This window comes from Chiloscyllium punctatum, chromosome 39, assembly GCF_047496795.1.
Source record: "Chiloscyllium punctatum isolate Juve2018m chromosome 39, sChiPun1.3, whole genome shotgun sequence".
In the NCBI taxonomy this organism is placed as follows: domain Eukaryota; kingdom Metazoa; phylum Chordata; class Chondrichthyes; order Orectolobiformes; family Hemiscylliidae; genus Chiloscyllium; species Chiloscyllium punctatum.
In genome coordinates, this window is record NC_092777.1 from 11,285,895 (window position 1) to 11,306,391 (window position 20,497).

Here is a 20,497-nt window from a genome sequence, read left to right on the forward strand (position 1 = left end):
CCTCCATCCCTCTCTCCTATCCCCCTCCATCCCTCTCTCCTATCCCCCTCCATCCCCCTCTCTCTGATCCCCCTCCATCCCTCTCTCCGATCCCCCTCCATCCCTCTCTCTGATCCCCCTCCATCCCTCTCTTCTATCCCCCTCCATCCCTCTCTCTGATCCCCCTCCATCCCTCTCTCTGTTCCCCCTCCATCCCTCTGTCTGATCCCCCCTCCATCCCTCTCTCCTATCCCCCTCCATCCCTCTCTCTGACCCCCCTCCATCCCTCTCTCTGATCCCCCTCCATCCCTCTCTCTGATCCCCCTCCATCCCTCTCTCTGACCCCCCTCCATCCCTCTCTCCGATCCCCCTCCATCCCTCTCTCTGATCCCCCTCCATCCCTCTCTCTGACCCCCCTCCATCCCTCTCTCCGATCCGCCTCCATCCCTCTCTCCGATCCCCCTCCATCCCTCTCTCTGATCCCCCTCCATCCCTCTCTCTGACCCCCCTCCATCCCTCTCTCCGATCCCCCTCCATCCCTCTCTCTGATCCCCCTCCATCCCTCTCTCTGATCCCCCTCCATCCCTCTCTCTGACCCCCCTCCATCCCTCTCTCCGATCCCCCTCCATCCCTCTCTCTGATCCCCCTCCATCCCTCTCTCTGACCCCCCTCCATCCCTCTCTCCGATCCGCCTCCATCCCTCTCTCTGATCCCCCTCCATCCCTCTCTCTGATCCCCCTCCATCCCTCTCTCTGATCCCCTCCATCCCTCTCTCTGACCCCTCCATCCCTCTCTCCGATCCCCCTCCATCCCTCTCTCTTATCCCCCTCCATCCCTCTCTCTTATCCCCCTCCATCCCTCTATCTTATCCCCCTCCATCCCTCTCTCTGAACCCCTCCATCCCTCTCTCTGATCCCCCTCCATCCCTCTCTCTGATCCCCTCCATCCCTCTCTCTGACCCCTCCATCCCTCTCTCCGATCCCCCTCCATCCCTCTCTCTTATCCCCCTCCATCCCTCTCTCTTATCCCCCTCCATCCCTCTATCTTATCCCCCTCCATCCCTCTCTCTGAACCCCCCTCCATCCCTCTCTCTGATCCACCTCCATCCCTCTCTCTGACCCCCCTCCATCCCTCTCTCCGATCCCCCTCCATCCCTCTCTCTGATCCCCCTCCATCCCTCTCTCTGACCCCCCTCCATCCCTCTCTCCGATCCGCCTCCATCCCTCTCTCCGATCCCCCTCCATCCCTCTCTCTGATCCCCCTCCATCCCTCTCTCTGACCCCCCTCCATCCCTCTCTCTGACCCCCCTCCATCCCTCCCTCCGATCCCCCTCCATCCCACTCTCCGATCCCCCTCCATCCCTCTCTCTGAACCCCCTCCATCCCTCTCTCTGATCTCCCTCCATCCCTCTCTCTGACCCCCCTCCATCCCTCTCTCTGACCCCCCTCCATCCCTCCCTCCTATCCCCCTCCATCCCTCCCTCTGACCCCCCTCCATCCCTCACTCTGATCCCCCTCCATCCGTCTCCATCCCTCTCTCTGATCCCCCTCCATCCCTCTCTCTGAACCCCCTCCATCCCTCTCTCCTATCCCCCTCCATCCCTCTCTCTGATCCCCCTCCAAACCTCTCTCTGATCCCCCTCCATCCCTCTCTCTGACCCCCCTCATCCCTCTCTCTGAACACCCTCCATCCCTCTCTCCTATCCCCCTCCATCCCTCTCTCTGATCCCCCTCCAAACCTCTCTCTGATCCCCCTCCATCCCTCTCTCTGTTCCCCCTCCATCCCTCTCTCTGATCCCCATCCATCCCTCTCTCTGACCCCCCTCCATCCCTCTCTCTGATCCCCCTCCATCCCTCTCTCTTATCCCCCTCCATCCCTCTCTCTGATCCCCCTCCATCCCTCTCTCTTGTCCCCCTCCATCCCTCTCTCTGACCCCCCTGCATCCCTCTCTCTGATCCCCCTCAATCCCTCTCTCTGACCCCCCTCCATCCCTCTCTCTGACCCCCCTCCATCCCTCTCTCCTGTCCCCCTCCATCCCTCTCTCTGATTCCCCTCCATCCCTCTCTCTGATCCCCCTCCATCCCTCTCTCTGACCCCCCTCCATCCCTCTCTCCTATCCCCTCCATCCCTCTCTCTGATCCCCCTCCATCCCTCTCTCTCCTATCCCCCTCCATCCCTCTCTCTGATCCCCCTCCATCCCTCTCTCTGATCCCCCTCCATCCCTCTCTCTGAACCCCCTCCATCCCTCTCTCTGACCCCCCTCCATCCCTCTCTCCTATCCCCTCCATCCCTCTCTCTGACCCCCCTCCATCCCTCTCTCCTATCCCCTCCATCCCTCTCTCCTATCACCTCCATCCCTCTCTCTGATCCCCCTCCATCCCTCTCTCTGATCCCCCTCCATCCCTCTCTCTGATCCCCCTCCATCCCTCTCTCTGATCCCCCTCCATCCCTCTCTCTGACCCCCCTCCAACCCTCTCTCTGATCCCCCTCCCTCCCTTTCTCTAATTCCCCTCCATCCCTCTCTCTGATCCCCCTCCATCCCTCTCTCTGATCCCCCTCCATCCCTCTCTCTGACCCCCTCCCTCCCTTTCTCTAATCCCCCTCCATCCCTCTCTCTAATCCCCCTCCATCCCTCTCTCCTATCCCCCTCCATCCCTCTCTTTGATCCCCCTCCCTCCCTTTCTCTAATCCCCCTCCATCCCTCTCTCTAATCCCCCTCCATCCCTCTCTCTGTTCCCCCTCCATTCCTCTGTCTGATCCCCCCTCCATCCCTCTCTCCTATCCCCCTCCATCCCTCTGTCTGATCCCCCCTCCATCCCTCTGTCCTATCCGCCTCCATCCCTCTCTCTGATCCCCCTCCATCCCTCTCTCTGATCCCCCTCCATCCCTCTCTCCTATCCCCCTCCATCCCTCTCTCTGATCCCCCTCCATCCCTCTCTCCTATCCCCCTCCATCCCTCTCTCTGATCCCCCTCCATCCCTCTCTCCTATCCCCCTCCATCCCTCTCTCTGATCCCCCTCCATCCCTCTCTCTGATCCCCCTCCATCCCTCTCTCCTATCCCCCTCCATCCCTCTCTCTGATCCCCCTCCATCCCTCTCTCTGTTCCCCCTCCATCACTCTCTCTGATCCCCCTCCATCCCTCTCTCTGTTCCCCCTCCATCCCTCTGTCGGAACCCCCTCCATCCCTCTCTCCTATCCCCCTCCATCCCTCTCTCTGATTCCCCTCCATCCCTCTCTCTGTTCCCCCTCCATCCCTCTCTCTGATCCCCCTCCATCCCTCTGTCTGATCCCCCCTCCATCCCTCTCTCCTATCCCCCTCCATCCCTCTCTCTGACCCCCTCCATCCCTCACTCTGACCCCCCTCCATCCCTCTCTCCTATCCCCCTCCATCCCTCTCTCTGACCCCCGTCCATCCCTCTCTCTGACCCCCCTCCATCCCTCTCTCTAAACCCCCTCCATCCCTCTCTCTGACCCCCCTCCATCCCTCTCTCCTATCCCCCTCCATCCCTCTCTCTCACCCCCCTCCATCCCTCTCTCTGATCCCCCTCCATCCCTCTCTCTGAACCCCCTCCATCCCCCTCGCTCCGTCCCCCTCCATCCCTCTCTCTGATCCCCCTCCATCCCTCTCTCTTATCCACCTCCATCCCTCTCTCTGACCCCCCTCCTTCCCTCTCTCCTATCCCCCTCCATCCCTCTCTCCTATCCCCCTCCATCCCCCTCTCTCCGATCCCCCTCCATCCCTCTCTCCGATCACCCTCCATCCCTCTCTCTGATCCCACTCCATCCCTGTCTCCTATCCCCCTCCATCCCTCTCTCTGAACCCCCTCGATCCCTCTCTCTGAAACCCCTCCATCCCTCTCTCCTATCCTCCTCCATCCCTCTCTCTGATCCACCTCCATCCCTCTCTCTGACCCCCCTCCATCCCTCTCTCCTATCCCCCTCCATCCCTCTCTCTGATCCCCCTCCATCCCTCTCTCTGACCCCCCTCCAACCCTCTCTCTGACCCCCCTCCATCCCTCTCTCCTATCCCCCTCCATCCCTCTCTCTGATCCCCCTCCATCCCTCTCTCCAATCCCCCTCCATTCCTCTCTCCTATCCCCCTCCATCCCCCTCTCTCCGATCCCCCTCCATCCCTCTCTCTTATCCCCCTCCATCCCTCTCTCTTATCCCCCTCCATCCCTCTCTCTGACCCCCCTCCATCCCTCTCTCTGACCCCCCTCCATCCCTCTCTCCTATCCCCCTCCATCCCTCTCTCCTATCCCCCTCCATCCCTCTCTCTGACCCCCCTCCATCCCTCTCTCTGACCCCCCTCCATCCCTCTCTCCTATCCCCCTCCATCCCTCTCTCCGATCCCCCTCCATCCCTCTCTCTGATCCCCCTCCATCCCTCTCTCTGACCCCCCTCCATCCCTCTCTCTGACCCCCCTCCATCCCTCTCTCCTATCCCCCTCCATCCCTCTCTCCTATCCCCCTCCATCCCTCTCTCTGACCCCCCCTCCATCCCTCTCTCCTATCCCCCTCCATCCCTCTCTCCTATCCCCCTCCATCCCTCTCTCCGATCCCCCTCCATCCCTCTCTCTGATCCCCCTCCATCCCTCTCTCTTATCCCCCTCCATCCCTCTCTCTGACCCCGCTCCATCCCTCTCTCCTATCCCCCTCCATCCCTCTCTCCGATCCCCCTCCATCCCTCTCTCCGATCCCCCTCCATCCCCCTCTCTCCGATCCCCCTCCATCCCTCTCTCCGATCCCCCTGCATCCCTCTCTCCGATCCCCCTCCATCCCTCTCTCTGATCCCCCTCCATCCCTCTCTCCTATCCCGCTCCATCCCTCTCTCTGACCCCCCTCCATCCCTCTGTCTGATCCCCCCTCCATCCCTCTCTCTGATCCCCCTCCATCCCTCTCTCTGACCCCCCTCCATCCCTCTCTCCTATCCGCCTCCATCCCTCTCTCTGATCCCCCTCCATCCCTCTCTCTGATCCCCCTCCATCCCTCTCTCTGATCCCCTCCATCCCTCTGTCTGATCCCCCCACCATCCCTCTCTCCTATCCCCCTCCATCCCTCTCTCCTATCCCCCTCCATCCCTCTCTCTGACCCCCCTCCATCCCTCTCTCTGACCCCACTCCATCCCTCTCTCCTAACCCCCTCCATCCCACTCTCTGACCCCCCTCCATCCCTCTCTCTGACCCCTCTCCATCCCTCTCTCTGACCCCTCTCCATCCCTCTCTCTGACCCCCCTCCACCCCTCTCTCTGATCCCCCTCCATCCCTCTCTCTTATCCCCCTCCATCCCTCTCTCCGATCCCCCTCCATCCCTCTCTCCTATCCCCCTCCATCCCTCTCTCTGTTCCCCCTCCATCCCTCTGTCTGATCACCCCTCCATCCCTCTCTCTGATCCCCCTCCATCCCTCTCTCTGAACCCCCTCCATCCCTCTCTCTGACCCCCCTCCATCCCTCTCTCCTATCCCCCTCCATCCCTCTCTCTGATCCCCCTCCATCCCTCTCTCCTATCCCCTCCATCCCTCTCTCTGATCCCCCTCCATCCCTCTCTCTCCTATCCCCCTCAATCCCTCTCTCTAATCCCCCTCCATCCCTCTCTCTGACCCCCCTCCATCCCTCTCTCTGATCCCCCTCCATCCCTCTCTCTGATCCCCCTCCATCCCTCTCTCTGATCCCCCTCCCTCCCTTTCTCTAATTCCCCTCCATCCCTCTCTCTGATCCCCCCTCCATCCCTCTCTCTGATCCCCCTCCATCCCTCTCTCTGATCCCACTCCCTCCCTTTCTCTAATCCCCCTCCATCCCTCTCTCTGATCCCCCTCCATCCCTCTCTCTGATCCCCCTCCATCCCTCTCTCCTATCCCCTCCATCCCTCTCTCTGATCCCCCTCCATCCCTCTCTCTCCTATCCCCTTCCATCCCTCTCTCTAATCCCCCTCCATCCCTCTCTCTGACCCCCCTCCATCCCTCTCTCTGATCCCCCTCCATCCCTCTCTCTGATCCCCCTCCATCCCTCTCTCTGATCCCCCTCCCTCCCTTTCTCTAATTCCCCTCCATCCCTCTCTCTGATCCCCCCTCCATCCCTCTCTCTGATCCCCCTCCATCCCTCTCTCTGATCCCCCTCCGTCCCTCTCTCTGAACCCCCTCCATCCCTCTCTCTGACCACCCTCCATCCCTCTCTCTGATCCCCCTCCATCCCTCTCTCTGAACCCCCTCCATCCCTCTCTCCTATCCCGCTCCATCCCTCTCTCCTATCCCCCTCCATCCCTCTCTCTGACCCCCCTCCATCCCTCTCTCTGATCCCCCTCCATCCCTCTCTCCTATCCGCCTCCATCCCTCTCTCTGATCCCCCTCCATCCCTCTCTCTGTTCCCCCTCCATCCCTCTGTCTGATCGCCCCTCCATCCCACTCTCCTATCCCCCTCCATCCCTCTCTCTGACCCCCCTCCATCCCTCTCTCTGACCCCCTCCATCCCTCTCTCCTATCCGCCTCCATCCCTCTCTCTGATCCCCCTCCATCCCTCTCTCTGTTCCCCCTCCATCCCTCTGTCTGATCGCCCCTCCATCCCACTCTCCTATCCCCCTCCATCCCTCTCTCTGACCCCCCTCCATCCCTCTCTCTGACCCCCTCCATCCCTCTCTCCTATCCCCCTCCATCCCTCTCTCTGATCCCCCTCCATCCCTCTCTCTGTTCCCCCTCCATCGCTCTGTCTGATCCCCCCTCCATCCCTCTCTCTGATCCCCCTCCATCCCTCTCTCTGACCCCCCTCCATCCCTCTGTCTGATCCCCCCTCCATTCCTCTCTCCTATCCCCCTCCATCCCTCTGTCTGATCCCCCGTCCATCCCTCTCTCTGACCCCCCTCCATCCCTCTCTCCTATCCGCCTCCATCCCTCTCTCTGATCCCCCTCCATCCCTCTCTCTGTTCCCCCTCCATCCCTCTGTCTGATCCCCCCTCCATCCCTCTCTCCTATCCGCCTCCATCCCTCTCTCTGTTCCCCCTCCATCCCTCTCTCTGATCCCCCTCCATCCCTCTCTCTGTTCCCCCTCCATCCCAGTGTCTGATCCCCCCTCCATCCCTCTCTCCTATCCCCCTCCATCCCTCTCTCTGACCCCCGTCCATCCCTCTCTCCTATCCCCCTCCATCCCTCTCACTGACCCCCCTCCATCCCTCTCTCTGATCCCCCTGCATCCCTCTCTCTGACCCCCCTCCATCCCTCTCTCTGACCCCCCTCCATCCCTCTCTCCTATCCCCCTCCATCCCTCTCTCTGACCCCCCTCCATCCCTCTCTCTGATACCCCTCCATCCCTCTCTCCTATCCCCCTCCATCCCCCTCTCTCCGATCACCCTCCATCCCTCTCTCTGATCCCCCTCCATCCCTCTCTCTTATCCCCCTCCAACCCTCTCTCTGACCCCTCTCCATCCCTCTCTCCTATCCCCCTCCATCCCTCTCTCCTATCCCCCTCCATCCCCCTCTCTCCGATCCCCCTCCATCCCTCACTCCGATACCCCTCCATCCCTCTCTCTGATCCCCCTCCATCCCTCTCTCCTATCCCCCTCCATCCCTCTCTCTGAACCCCCTCCATCCCTCTCTCTGAACCCCCTCCATCCCTCTCTCCTATCCTCCTCCATCCCTCTCTCTGATCCCCTTCCATCCCTCTCTCTGACCCCCCTCCATCCCTCTCTCCTATCCCCCTCCATCCCTCTCTCTGATCCCCCTCCATCCCTCTCTCTGACCCCCCTCCATCCCTCTCTCTGACCCCCCTCCATCCCTCTCTCCTATCCCCCTCCATCCCCCTCTCTCTGATCCCCCTCCATCCCTCTCTCTGACCCCCCTCCATCCCTCTCTCTGACCCCCCTCCATCCCTCTCTCTTGTCCCCCTCCATCCCTCTCTCTTATCCCCCTCCATCCCTCTCTCTGACCCCGCTCCATCCCTCTCTCCTATCCCGCCTCCATCCCTCTCTCCTATCCCCCTCCATCCCCCTCTCTCCGATCCCCCTCCATCCCTCTCTCCGATCCCCCTCCATCCCTCTCTCTGATCCCCCTCCATCCCTCTCTCCTATCCCCCTCCATCCCTCTCTCTGACCCCCCTCCATCCCTCTCTCTGACCCCCCTCCATCCCTCTCTCCTATCCGCCTCCATCCCTCTATCTGATCCCCCTCCATCCCTCTCTCTGATCCCCCTCCATCCCTCTCTCTGATCCCCTCCATCCCTCTCTCTGATCCCCCTCCATCCCTCTCTCTGTTCCCCCTCCATCCCTCTGTCTGATCCCCCCTCCATCCCTCTCTCCTATCCCCCTCCATCCCTCTCTCTGATCCCCCTCCATCCCTCTCTCTGTTCCCCCTCCATCCCTCTCTCTGATCCCCCTCCATCCCTCTCTCTGTTCCCCCTCCATCCCTCTGTCTGATCCCCCCTCCATCCCTCTCTCCTATCCCCCTCCATCCCTCTCTCTGACCCCCCTCCATCCCTCTCTCTGATCCCCCTCCATCCCTCTCTCTGATCCCCCTCCATCCCTCTCTCTGATCCCCCTCCATCCCTCTCTCTGTTCCCCCTCCATCCCTCTGTCTGATCCCCCCTCCATCCCTCTCTCGGACCCCCCTCCATCCCTCTCTCTGACCCCCCTCCATCCCTCTCTCTGTTCCCCCTCCATCCCTCTGTCTGATCCCCCCTCCATCCCTCTCTCCTATCCCCCTCCATCCCTCTCTCTGACCCCCGTCCATCCCTCTCTCTGACCCCCCTCCATCCCTCTCTCTGACCCCCCTCCATCCCTCTCTCTGATCCCCCTCCATCCCTCTCTCTGACCCCCCTCCATCCCTCTCTCCTAACCCCTCCATCCCTCTCTCTGACCCCCCTCCATCCCTCTCTCTGATCCCCCTCCATCCCTCTCTCCTATCCCCCTCCATCCCCCTCTCTCCGATCCGCCTCCATCCCTCTCTCTGATTCCCCTCCATCCCTCTCTCCTATCCCCCTCCATCCCTCTCTCTGACCCCCCTCCATCCCTCTCTCCTATCCCCCTCCATCCCTCTCTCCTATCCCCCTCCATCCCCCTCTCTCTGACCCCCCTCCATCCCTCTCTCCGATCCCCCTCCATCCCTCTCTCTGATCCCCCTCCATCCCTCTCTCCTATCCCCCCCAAACCCTCTCTCTGAACCCCCTCCATCCCTCTCTCTGAACCCCCTCCATCCCTCTCTCCTATCCTCCTCCATCCCTCTCTCTGATCCCCCTCCATCCCACTCTCTGACCCCCCTCCATCCCTCTCTCCTATCCCCCTCCATCCCTCTCTCTGATCCCCCTCCATCCCTCTCTCCTATCCCCCTCCATTCCTCTCTCCTATCCCCCTCCATCCCCCTCTCTCCGATCCCCCTCCATCCCTCTCTCTTATCCCCCTCCATCCCTCTCTCTTATCCCCCTCCATCCGTCTCTCTGACCCCGCTCCATCCCTCTCTCCTATCCCCCTCCATCCCCCTCTCTCCGATCCCCCTCCATCCCTCTCTCCGATCCCCCTCCATCCCACTCTATGATCCCCCTCCATCCCTCTCTCCTATCCCCCTCCATCCCTCTCTCTGACCCCCCTCCATCCCTCTGTCTGATCCCCCCTCCATCCCTCTCTCTGATCCCCCTCCATCCCTCTCTCCGATCCCCCTCCATCCCTCTCTCTGACCCCCCTCCATCCCTCTCTCCTATCCGCCTCCATCCCTCTCTCTGATCCCCCTCCATCCCTCTCTCTGTTCCCCCTCCATCCCTCTCTCTGACCCCCCTCCATCCCTCTGTCTGATCCCCCCTCCATCCCTCTCTCTGAACCCCCTCCATCCCTCTCTCTGTTCCCCCTCCATCCCTCTCTCTGATCCCCCTCCATCCCTCTCTCTGTTCCCCCTCCATCCCTCTCTCTGATCCCCCTCCATCCCTCTCTCTGATCACCCTCCATCCCTCTCTCTGTTCCCCCTCCATCCCTCTGTCTGATCCCCCCTCCATCCCTCTCTCCTATCCCCCTCCATCCCTCTCTCTCTTCCCCCTCCATCCCTCTCTCTGTTCCCCCTCCATCCCTCTCTCTGATCCCCCTCCATCCCTCTCTCTGTTCCCCCTCCATCCCTCTGTCTGATCCCCCCTCCATCCCTCTCTCCTATCCCCCTCCATCCCTCTCTCTGACCCCCCTCCATCCCTCTCTCTGATCCCCCTCCATCCCTCTCTCTGACCCCCCTCCATCCCTCTCTCTGTTCCCCCTCCATCCCTCTCTCTGACCCCCCTCCATCCCTCTCTCTGTTCCCACTCCATCCCTCTGTCTGATCCCCCCTCCATCCCTCTCTCCTATCCCCCTCCATCCCTCTCTCTGACCCCCCTCCATCCCTCTCTCTGTTCCCCCTCCATCCCTCTGTCTGATCCCCCCTCCATCCCTCTCTCCTATCCCCCTCCATCCCTCTCTCTGACCCCCCTCCATCCCTCTCTCTGATCCCCCTCCATCCCTCTCTCTGACCCCCCTCCATCCCTCTCTCTGTTCCCCCTCCATCCCTCTCTCTGACCCCCCTCCATCCCTCTCTCTGTTCCCACTCCATCCCTCTGTCTGATCCCCCCTCCATCCCTCTCTCCTATCCCCCTCCATCCCTCTCTCTGACCCCCCTCCATCCCTCTCTCTGTTCCCCCTCCATCCCTCTGTCTGATCCCCCCTCCATCCCTCTCTCCTATCCCCCTCCATCCCTCTCTCTGACCCCCCTCCATCCCTCTCTCTGACCCCCCTCCATCCCTCTCTCAGATCCCCCTCCATCCCTCTCTCCTATCCGCCTCCATCCCTCTCTCTGACCCCCCTCCATCCCTCTCTCTGACCCCCCTCCATCCCTCTCTCCTATCCGCCTCCATCCCTCTCTCTGACCCCCCTCCATCCCTCTCTCTGACCCCACTCCATCCCTCTCTCTGACCCCCCTCCATCCCTCTCTCTGACCCCCCTCCATCCCTCTCTCAGATCCCCCTCCATCCCTCTCTCTGACCCCCCTCCATCCCTCTCTCTGATCCCCCTCCATCCCTCTCTCCTATCCCCCTCCATCCCTCTCTCTGACCCCCCTCCATTCCTCTCTCTGACCCCTCTCCATCCCTCTCTCTGAACCCCCCTCCATCCCTCTCTCTGACCCCACTCCATCCCTCTCTCTGACCCCCCTCCATCCCTCTCTCTGACCCCCCTCCATCCCTCTCTCAGATCCCCCTCCATCCCTCTCTCTGACCCCCCTCCATCCCTCTCTCTGATCCCCCTCCATCCCTCTCTCCTATCCCCCTCCATCCCTCTCTCTGACCCCCCTCCATTCCTCTCTCTGACCCCTCTCCATCCCTCTCTCTGAACCCCCTCCATCCCTCTCTCTGACCCCCCTCCATCCCTCTCTCTGATCCCCCTCCATCCCTCTCTCCTATCCCCCTCCATCCCTCTCTCTGACCCCCCTCCATCCCTCTCTCTGACCCCCCTCCATCCCTCTCTCCTATCCGCCTCCATCCCTCTCTCTGATCCCCCTCCATCCCTCTCTCTGTTCCCCCTCCATCCCTCTGTCTGATCCCCCCTCCATCCCTCTCTCCTATCCCCCTCCATCCCTCTCTCTGACACCCCTCCATCCCTCTCTCTGACACCCCTCCATCCCTCTCTCCTATCCCCCACCATCCCTCTCTCTGACCCCCCTCCATCCCTCTCTCTGATCCCCCTCCATCCCTCTCTCCTATCCCCCTCCATTCCTCTCTCCTATCCCCCTCCATCCCCCTCTCTCCGATCCCCCTCCATCCCTCTCTCTGATCCCCCTCCATCCCTCTCTCTTATCCCCCTCCATCCCTCTCTCTGACCCCCCTCCATCCCTCTCTCCTATCCCCCTCCATCCCTCTCTCCTATCCCCCTCCATCCCCCTCTCTCCGATCCCCCTCCATCCCTCTCTCTGACCCCCCTCCATCCCTCTCTCCTATCCCTCTCCATCCCTCTCTCTGACCCCCCTCCATCCCTCTCTCTGACCCCTCTCCATCCCTCTCTCTGAACCCCCTCCATCCCTCTCTCCGATCCCCCTCCATCCCTCTCTCCTATCCCCCTCCATCCCTCTCTCTGACCCCCCTCCATCCCTCTCTCAGATCCCCCTCCATCCCTCTCTCTGACCCCCCTCCATCCCTCTCTCTGATCCCCCTCCATCCCTCTCTCCTATCCCCCTCCATCCCTCTCTCTGACCCCCCTCCATCCCTCTCTCTCACCCCCCTCCATCCCTCTCTCCTATCCGCCTCCATCCCTCTCTCCGATCCCCCTCCATCCCTCTCTCCGATCCCCCTCCATCCCTCTCTCTGATCCCCTTCCATCCCTCTCTCCTATCCCCCTCCATCCCTCTCTCTAAACCCCCTCCATCCCTCTCTCTGAACCCGCTCCATCCCTCTCTCCTATCCCCCTCCATCCCTCTCTCTGATCCCCCTCCATCCCTCTCTCTGACCCCCCTCCATCCCTCTCTCCTATCCCCCTCCATCCCTCTCTCTGATCCCCCTCCATCCCTCTCTCTGACCCCCCTCCATCCCTCTCTCTGACCCCCCTCCATCCCTCTCTCCTATCCCCCTCTATCCCTCTCTCTGACCCCCCTCCATCCCTCTCTCTGATCCCCCTCCTTCCCTCTCTCCTATCCCCCTCCATTCCTCTCTCCTATCCCCCTCGATCCCCCTCTCTCCGATCCACCTCCATCCCTCTCTCTGATCCCCCACCATCCCTCTCTCCTATACCCCTCCATCCCTCTCTCTGATCCCCCTCCATCCCTCTCTCTGACCCCCCTCCATCCCTCTCTCTGACCCCCCTCCATCCCTCCCTCCTATCCCCCTCTATCCCTCTCTCTGACCCCCCTCCATCCCTCTCTCTGATCCCCCTCCATCCCTCTCTCCTATCCCCCTCCATTCCTCTCTCCTATCCCCCTCCATCCCCCTCTCTCCGAGCCCCCTCCATCCCTCTCTCTGATCCCGCTCCATCCCTCTCTCTTATCCCCCTCCATCCCTCTCTCTGATCCCCCTCCATCCCTCTCTCCTATCCCCCTCCATCCCTCTCTCTGACCCCCCTCCATCCCTCTCTCTCACCCCCCTCCATCCCTCTCTCCTATCCGCCTCCATCCCTCTCTCCGATCCCCCTCCATCCCTCTCTCCGATCCCCCTCCATCCCTCTCTCTGATCCCCTTCCATCCCTCTCTCCTATCCCCCTCCATCCCTCTCTCTAAACCCCCTCCATCCCTCTCTCTGAACCCGCTCCATCCCTCTCTCCTATCCCCCTCCATCCCTCTCTCTGATCCCCCTCCATCCCTCTCTCTGACCCCCCTCCATCCCTCTCTCCTATCCCCCTCCATCCCTCTCTCTGATCCCCCTCCATCCCTCTCTCTGACCCCCCTCCATCCCTCTCTCTGACCCCCCTCCATCCCTCTCTCCTATCCCCCTCTATCCCTCTCTCTGACCCCCCTCCATCCCTCTCTCTGATCCCCCTCCTTCCCTCTCTCCTATCCCCCTCCATTCCTCTCTCCTATCCCCCTCGATCCCCCTCTCTCCGATCCACCTCCATCCCTCTCTCTGATCCCCCACCATCCCTCTCTCCTATACGCCTCCATCCCTCTCTCTGATCCCCCTCCATCCCTCTCTCTGACCCCCCTCCATCCCTCTCTCTGACCCCCCTCCATCCCTCCCTCCTATCCCCCTCTATCCCTCTCTCTGACCCCCCTCCATCCCTCTCTCTGATCCCCCTCCATCCCTCTCTCCTATCCCCCTCCATTCCTCTCTCCTATCCCCCTCCATCCCCCTCTCTCCGAGCCCCCTCCATCCCTCTCTCTGATCCCCCTCCATCCCTCTCTCTTATCCCCCTCCATCCCTCTCTCTGTCCCCCTCCATCCCTCTCTCCTATCCCCCTCCATCCCTCTCTCCTATCCCCCTCCATCCCCCTCTCTCTGATCCCCCTCCATCCCTCTCTCCGATCCCCCTCCATCCCTCTCTCTGATCCCCCTCCATCCCTCTCTTCTATCCCCCTCCATCCCTCTCTCTGATCCCCCTCCATCCCTCTCTCCTATCCCCCTCCATCCCTCTCTCTGACCCCCCTCCATCCCTCTCTCTGATCCCCCTCCATCCCTCTCTCTGATCCCCCTCCATCCCTCTCTCTGTTCCCCCTCCATCCCTCTGTCTGATCCCCCCTCCATCCCTCTCTCTGACCCCCCTCCATCCCTCTTTCTGATCCCTCGCCATCCCTCTCTCTGACCCCCCTCCATCCCTCTCTCTGTTCCCCCTCCATCCCTCTGTCTGATCCCCCCTCCATCCCTCTCTCCTATCCCCCTCCATCCCTCTCTCTGACCCCCGTCCATCCCTCTCTCTGACCCCCCTCCATCCCTCTCTCTGATCCCCCTCCATCCCTCTCTCTGACCCCCCTCCATCCCTCTCTCCTAACCCCTCCATCCCTCTCTCTGCCCCCCTCCATCCCTCTCTCCTATCCCCCTCCATCCCCCTCTCTCCGATCGCCCTCCATCCCTCTCTCTGACCCCCCTCCATCCCTCTCTCCTATCCCCCTCCATCCCTCTCTCTGACCCCCCTCCATCCCTCTCTCCTATCCCTCCCCATCCCTCTCTCTGACCCCCCTCCATTCCTCTCTCTGACCCCCCTCCACCCCTCTCTCTGATCCCCCTCCATCCCTCTCTCTGACCCCCCTCCATCCCTCTCTCCTATCCTCCTCCATCCCTCTCTCTGATCCCCCTCCATCCCTCTCTCTGATCCCCCTCCATCCCTCTCTCTGATCCCCCTCCATCCCTCTCTCTGTTCCCCATCCATCCCTCTGTCTGATCCCCCCTCCATCCCTCTCTCCTATCCCCCTCCATCCCTCTCTCTGACCCCCCTCCATCCCTCTCTCTGACCCCCCTCCATCCCTCTCTCCTATCCCCCTCCATCCCTCTCTCAGACCCCCGTCCATCCCTCTCTCCTATCCCCCTCCATCCCTCTCTCTGACCCCCCTCCATCCCTCTCTCTATCCCCCCTCCATCCCTCTCTCTGAACCCCCTCCATCCCTCTCTCTGATCCCCCTCCATCCCTCTCTCTGACCCCCCTCCATCCCTCTCTCTGATTCCCCTCCATCCCTCTCTCCTATCCCCCTCCATTCCTCTCTCCTATCCCCCTCCATCCCTCTCTCCGATTCCCCTCCATCCCTCTCTCTGATCCCCCTGCATCCCTCTCTCTTATCCCCCTCCATCCCTCTCTCTGACCCCCCTCCATCCCTCTCTCTGACCCCCCTCCATCCCTCTCTCCTATCCCCCTTCATCCCTCTCTCTGACCCCCGTCCATCCCTCTCTCCTATCCCCCTCCATCCCTCTCTCTGACCCCCCTCCATCCCTCTCTCGGACCCCCCTCCATCCCTCTCTCTGAACCCCCTCCATCCCTCTCTCTGACCCCCCTCCATCCCTCTCTCTGATCCCCCTCCATCCCTCTCTCTGACCCCCCTCCATCCCTCTCTCTGATTCTCCTCCATCCCTCTCTCCTATCCCCCTCCATTCCTCTCTCCTATCCCCCTCCATCCCCCTCTCTCCGATCCCCCTCCATCCCTCTCTCTGATCCCCCTCCATCCCTCTCTCTGACCCCCCTCCATCCCTCTCTCTGATCCCCCTCCATCCCTCTCTCCTATCCCCCTCCATCCCCCTCTCTCCGATCCCCCTCCATCCCTCTCTCCAATCCCCCTCCATCCCTCTCTCTGATCCCCCTCCATCCCTCTCTCCTATCCCCCTCCATCCCTCTCTCTGACCCCCCTCCATCCCTCTCTCCTATCCTGCTCCATCCCTCTCTCTGACCCCCGTCCATCCCTCTCTCCTATCCCCCTCCATCCCTCTCTCTGACCCCCCTCCATCCCTCTCTCTGATCCCTCTCCATCCCTCTCTCCTATCCCCCTCCATCCCTCTCTCTGACCCCCCTCCATCCCTCTCTCCTATCCCCCTCCATCCCTCTCACTGACCCCCCTCCATCCCTCTCTCTGACCCCCCTCCTTCCCTCTCTCCTATCCCCCTCCATCACTCTCTCTGACCCCCGTCCATGCCTCTCTCCTATCCCCCTCCATCCCTCTCTCTGACCCCCCTCCATCCCTCTCTCTGAACCCCCTCCATCCCTCTCTCTGACCCCCCTCCATCCCTCTCTCTGATCCCCCTCCATCCCTCTCTCTGACCCCCCTCCATCCCTCTCTCTGATTCCCCTCCATCCCTCTCTCCTATCCCCCTCCATTCCTCTCTCCTATCCCCCTCCATCCCCCTCTCTCCGATCCCCCTCCATCCCTCTCTCTGATCCCCCTCCATCCCTCTCTCTTATCCCCCTCCATCCCTCTCTCTGATCCCCCTCCATCCCTCTCTCCTATCCCCCTCCATCCCCCTCTCTCCGATCCCCCTCCATCCCTCTCTCTAATCCCCCTCCATCCCTCTCTCTGATCCCCCTCCATCCTTCTCTCCTATCCCCCTCCATCCCTCTCTCTGATCCCCCTCCATCCCTCTCTCCTATCCCCCTCCATCCCTCTCTCTGACCCCCCTCCATCCCTCTCTCCTATCCCCCTCCATCCCTCTCTCTGACGCCCGTCCATCCCTCTCTCCTATCCCCCTCCATCCCTCTCTCTGACCCCCCTACATCCCTCTCTCTGATCCCTCTCCATCCCTCTCTCTGACCCCCCTCCATCCCTCTCTCTGACCCCCCTCCATCCCTCTCTCCTATCCCCCTCCATCCCTCTCTCTGACCCCCCTCCATCCCTCTCTCCTATCCCTCTCCATCCCTCTCTCTGACCCCCCTCCATCCCTCTCTCTATTCCCCCTCCATCCCTCTCTCTGACCCCCCTCCATCCCTCTCTCTGACCCCCCTCCATCCCTCTCTCCTATCCCCCTCCATCCCTCTCTCTGACCCCCCTCCATCCCTCTCTCCTATCCCCCTCCATCCCTCTCTCTGACCCCCCTCCATCCCTCTCTCCTATCCCTCTCCATCCCTCTCTCTGACCCCCCTCCATCCCTCTCTCCTATCCCTGTCCTTCAACACAGAAGCCCCCCCCCACCCGGACCAGTCAGTCCGTCCTGACCTTGTTTCCCACTTGCCAACATTTGGTATCATTTCTCATTCATATTCCTGAGTGAAACTGTTTGAAAGATTGTTCCTGAACCTTCATCCAGCACGTCCTCTGGTTGTTCATTGCGGGATTCGTTTGTGAGTGTGAGGAGGGGGATTCAAACTGGGGTTAATACCCAGACTGGGTCAGCCGTGGGTGGGGAGGGATAGACAGACTCAACCTCATCCTTACCGATCTGCTGGCACAGAAACAGACCCTTCGGTCCAACACATCCATGCTGACCCGATATCCTAAAATTAACCTAGTGCCATTTACCAGCACTTGGCCCATATCCCTCTAAACCCTTCCTATTCATATATCATCCAGATGCCTTTTAAATGTTGTAATTGTACCAGCCTCCACCACTTCCTCTGGCAGCTCATTCCATACACGTACCACCCTCTGTGTGAAAAACTTGCCCTTAAGCTCCCTTTAAATCCTCCCCCTCTCACCCTAAACCTATGCCCTCCAGTTCTGGACTCCCTGACCCCAGGGAAAAGACTGTGTCTGTTTATCCTATCCGTGTCCCTCATAATTTTGTAAACCTCTATAAGGTCCTCCTTGTAGAGTGCGCTGGCAGGTGGGACTAGATTGGGTTGGGAAATCTGGTCAGCATGGACGGGTTGGACCGAAGGGTCTGTTTCCATGCTGTACATCTGTATGACTCTATGACCCATCAGTCTACTCTCGATCGTCAGTAACTGATGGAAGCTGTCAATAGCAGTACTATCGCACAGCACCCACTCAGCAATAACCCTCTCAGTCAGGCCCAGCTTGGGTTTTACTAGGGTTACTCAGCCCTTGACCTCATTACTATCAAAACCCTCATCTGCCCCTGACCCTGCCACCTCCGCACAGAATGCATGTCAAGTCATGGATTAACTACTTGTTTTGGAAATTATTCTGACAGCACATCGGGTTGGCAATGTTCTCCCTGGATAAGAAGCCGAAGAGGATCTACCAGATGGCCTACGGGGTAATGAACCTGCCCCGGAACCCCATCCTGGACTGGTCTTTTGGCCACTCGCTCATTAACTGTCACGTGGAGCACCATCTGTTCCCCACACTGTCTGACAACATGTGTCTGAAGGTGGAGTCATCAGGGAGGCAGGGGGGGGTCAGGGGGGAGAGAGGGAGAGACTTGGGGGAGACAGGGAGAGAGAGAGAAGGGGCAGTCAGGGAGAGGGAGAGATGGGGGAGTCAGAGAGAGAGAGAGATCGCGGGGAGACAGGGAGAGAGAGAGATCGGGGGGAATTAGGGGAGAGAGAGATCGGGGGAGTCGGGGGGAGAGAGGGACGGGGATGTCAGGGGGAGAGAGGAACAGGGGGGAGTCGGGGGAGAGAGAGATCAGGGGGAGTCAGGGGTGAGAGGGATGTGGGGAGTCGGGGGAGAGAGAGATCGGGGGAGTCGGGGGAGAGAGAGATCCGGGGGAGTCGGGGGAGAGAGAGATCAGGGGGTAGTCAGAGGGAGAGAGAGATCGGGGGGAGTCGGGGGAGAGGGAGATCGGGGGAGTCAGGGGGAGAGGGAGATCAGGGGGTAGTCAGAGGGAGAGAGAGATCGGGGGGAGTCGGGGGAGAGAGAGATGGAGGGAGTCGGGGAGAGAGAGACACGGGGGAGTCAGGGGTAGAGAGAGAGACGGGGGAATCGGGGGAGAGAGGGACGGGGGTGTCAGGGAAGAGAGGAGCAGAGGTGAGTCGGGGGAGAGAGAGATTGGGGGAAGTCGGGGGGAGAGAGAGATCGGGGGAGTCAGGGAGAGAGTGGGACGGTGGTAGTCGGGGGAGAGCGAGATCAGGGGGAGTCAGGGGGAGAGAGGGATGGCGGGGAGACAGAGAGAGAGAGAGATGTGGAGAGTCAAGGAAAGAGAGAGATCGGGGGGAGACGGAGAGAGAGAGAGAGACGGGGGGAGACAGGGAGAGAGAGGGCGGGGAGAGACAGGAAGAGAGAAAGAGAGATTGGGGGAGTCCGGGAGAGAGAGAGAGAGACGGGGTGAGACAGGGAGAGAGAGAGATCGGGGGAGATGGAGAGAGATTGAGACGGGGGGATCAGGGAGAGAAAGAGATCGGGGGGAGACAGGGAGAGAGAGAGAGAGACGGGGGAGTCAGGGAGAGAGAGAGAGAGACGGGGGAGCCAGGGAGAGAGAGATCGGGGGGAGTCGGGGAGAGAGAGAGATCGGGGGGAGTCAGGGAGAGAGAGATCGGGGGGAGTCGGGGAGAGAGAGAGATCGGGGGGAGTCGGGGAGAGATTGAGAGGGGGAATCAGGAAGAGAAAGAGATCGGGGGAGACAGGGAGAGAGTGAGAGAGACAGGGGGAGTCAGGGAGAGAAAGAGATCGGCGGGGAGTCAGGGAGAGAAAGAGAGAGAGAGACTGGGTGAGACAGGGAGAGAGAGATCGTGGGGAGACGGAGAGAGAGAGAGAGACGGGCGGGAGTCAGGGAGAGTGAGAGATCGGGGGCGTCAGGGGAGAGAGGGATGGGGGGGTGAGTCAGGGGGAGAGAGAGATCAGGGGGAGTCGGGGGAGAGAGGGACGGTGGGAGTCAGGGGGAGAGCGAGAGCAGGGGGAGTCAGGGGGTTAGCGAGATCGGGGGGAGTCAGGGGGATAGAGGGACGGGGGAGTCAGGGGGAGAGAGAGAAGTGGGGAGTCCAGGAGAGAGAGAGAGATCGGGGGGAGACGGAGAGAGAGAGAGAGAGACGGAGGGAGACAGGGAGAGAGAGGGCGGGGGGAGACAGGAAGTGAGAGAGAGAGATTGGGGGAGTCTGGGAAAGAGAGAGCGACGGGGTGAGACAGGGAGAGAGAGAGATCGGGGAGATGGAGAGAGGGAGAGACAGGGGAATCAGGGAGAGAGAGAGATCGTGGGGAGACGGAGAGAGAGAGAGAGAGAGAGAGAGACGGGGGGGGGAGTCAGGGAGAGAGAGAGAGATCGGGGGGAGAGAGAGAGAGAGACAGGGGGAGTCAGGGAGAGAGAGAGGTTGGGGGGAGACAGAGAGAGAGAGAGAACGGGGGAGTCAGGGAGAGAGAGAGATCGGGGGGGAGACAGGGAGAGAGAGAGAGAGATGAGGGAGTCAGGGAGAGAAAGAGATCGGGGGAGACAGGGGGAGAGAGAGAGAGAGAGACGGGGGAGTTAGGGAGAGATAGAGATCGGGGGGAGACAGGGAGAGAGAAAGAGAGAGAGAGATCGGGGAGACAGGGAGAGAGAGAGATCGGGGGAGATGGGGAGAGAGAGACGGGGGAGTCAGGGGAAAGAGGGATGGGGGGAGTCGGGGGACAGCGAGATTGGGGGGAGTCAGGGGGAGAGAGAGATCAGGGTGAGTCGGGGAGAGAGAGGGACGGGGGAGTCAGGGGGAGAGAGAGATCGGGGGGAGATGGAGAGAGAGAGACGTGCGGAGTCCAGGAGAGAGAGAGATCGGTGGGAGACGGAGAGAGAGAGAGAGAGAGACGGGGGAGACAGGGAGAGAGAGGGC

At 61.2% G+C, this 20,497-nt stretch overlaps 1 protein-coding gene across 2 annotated transcripts in view; it reads left to right on the plus strand.

Annotated features, from left to right (window-relative positions):
- The window catches only part of fads6 (fatty acid desaturase 6), a 166,884-nt gene that overhangs the window by 111,727 nt on the left and 34,660 nt on the right, over positions 1-20,497 (plus strand). Inside the window, exon 5 of one of the 2 annotated variants that reach the window (XM_072559064.1) lies at positions 17,950-18,015. In XM_072559064.1, coding sequence (XP_072415165.1) covers positions 17,950-18,015 — 66 coding nt within the window. Of the gene's footprint in view, positions 1-17,949; positions 18,130-20,497 lie in introns of both variants that reach the window. The other variant, XM_072559063.1, reaches the window with a different exon arrangement.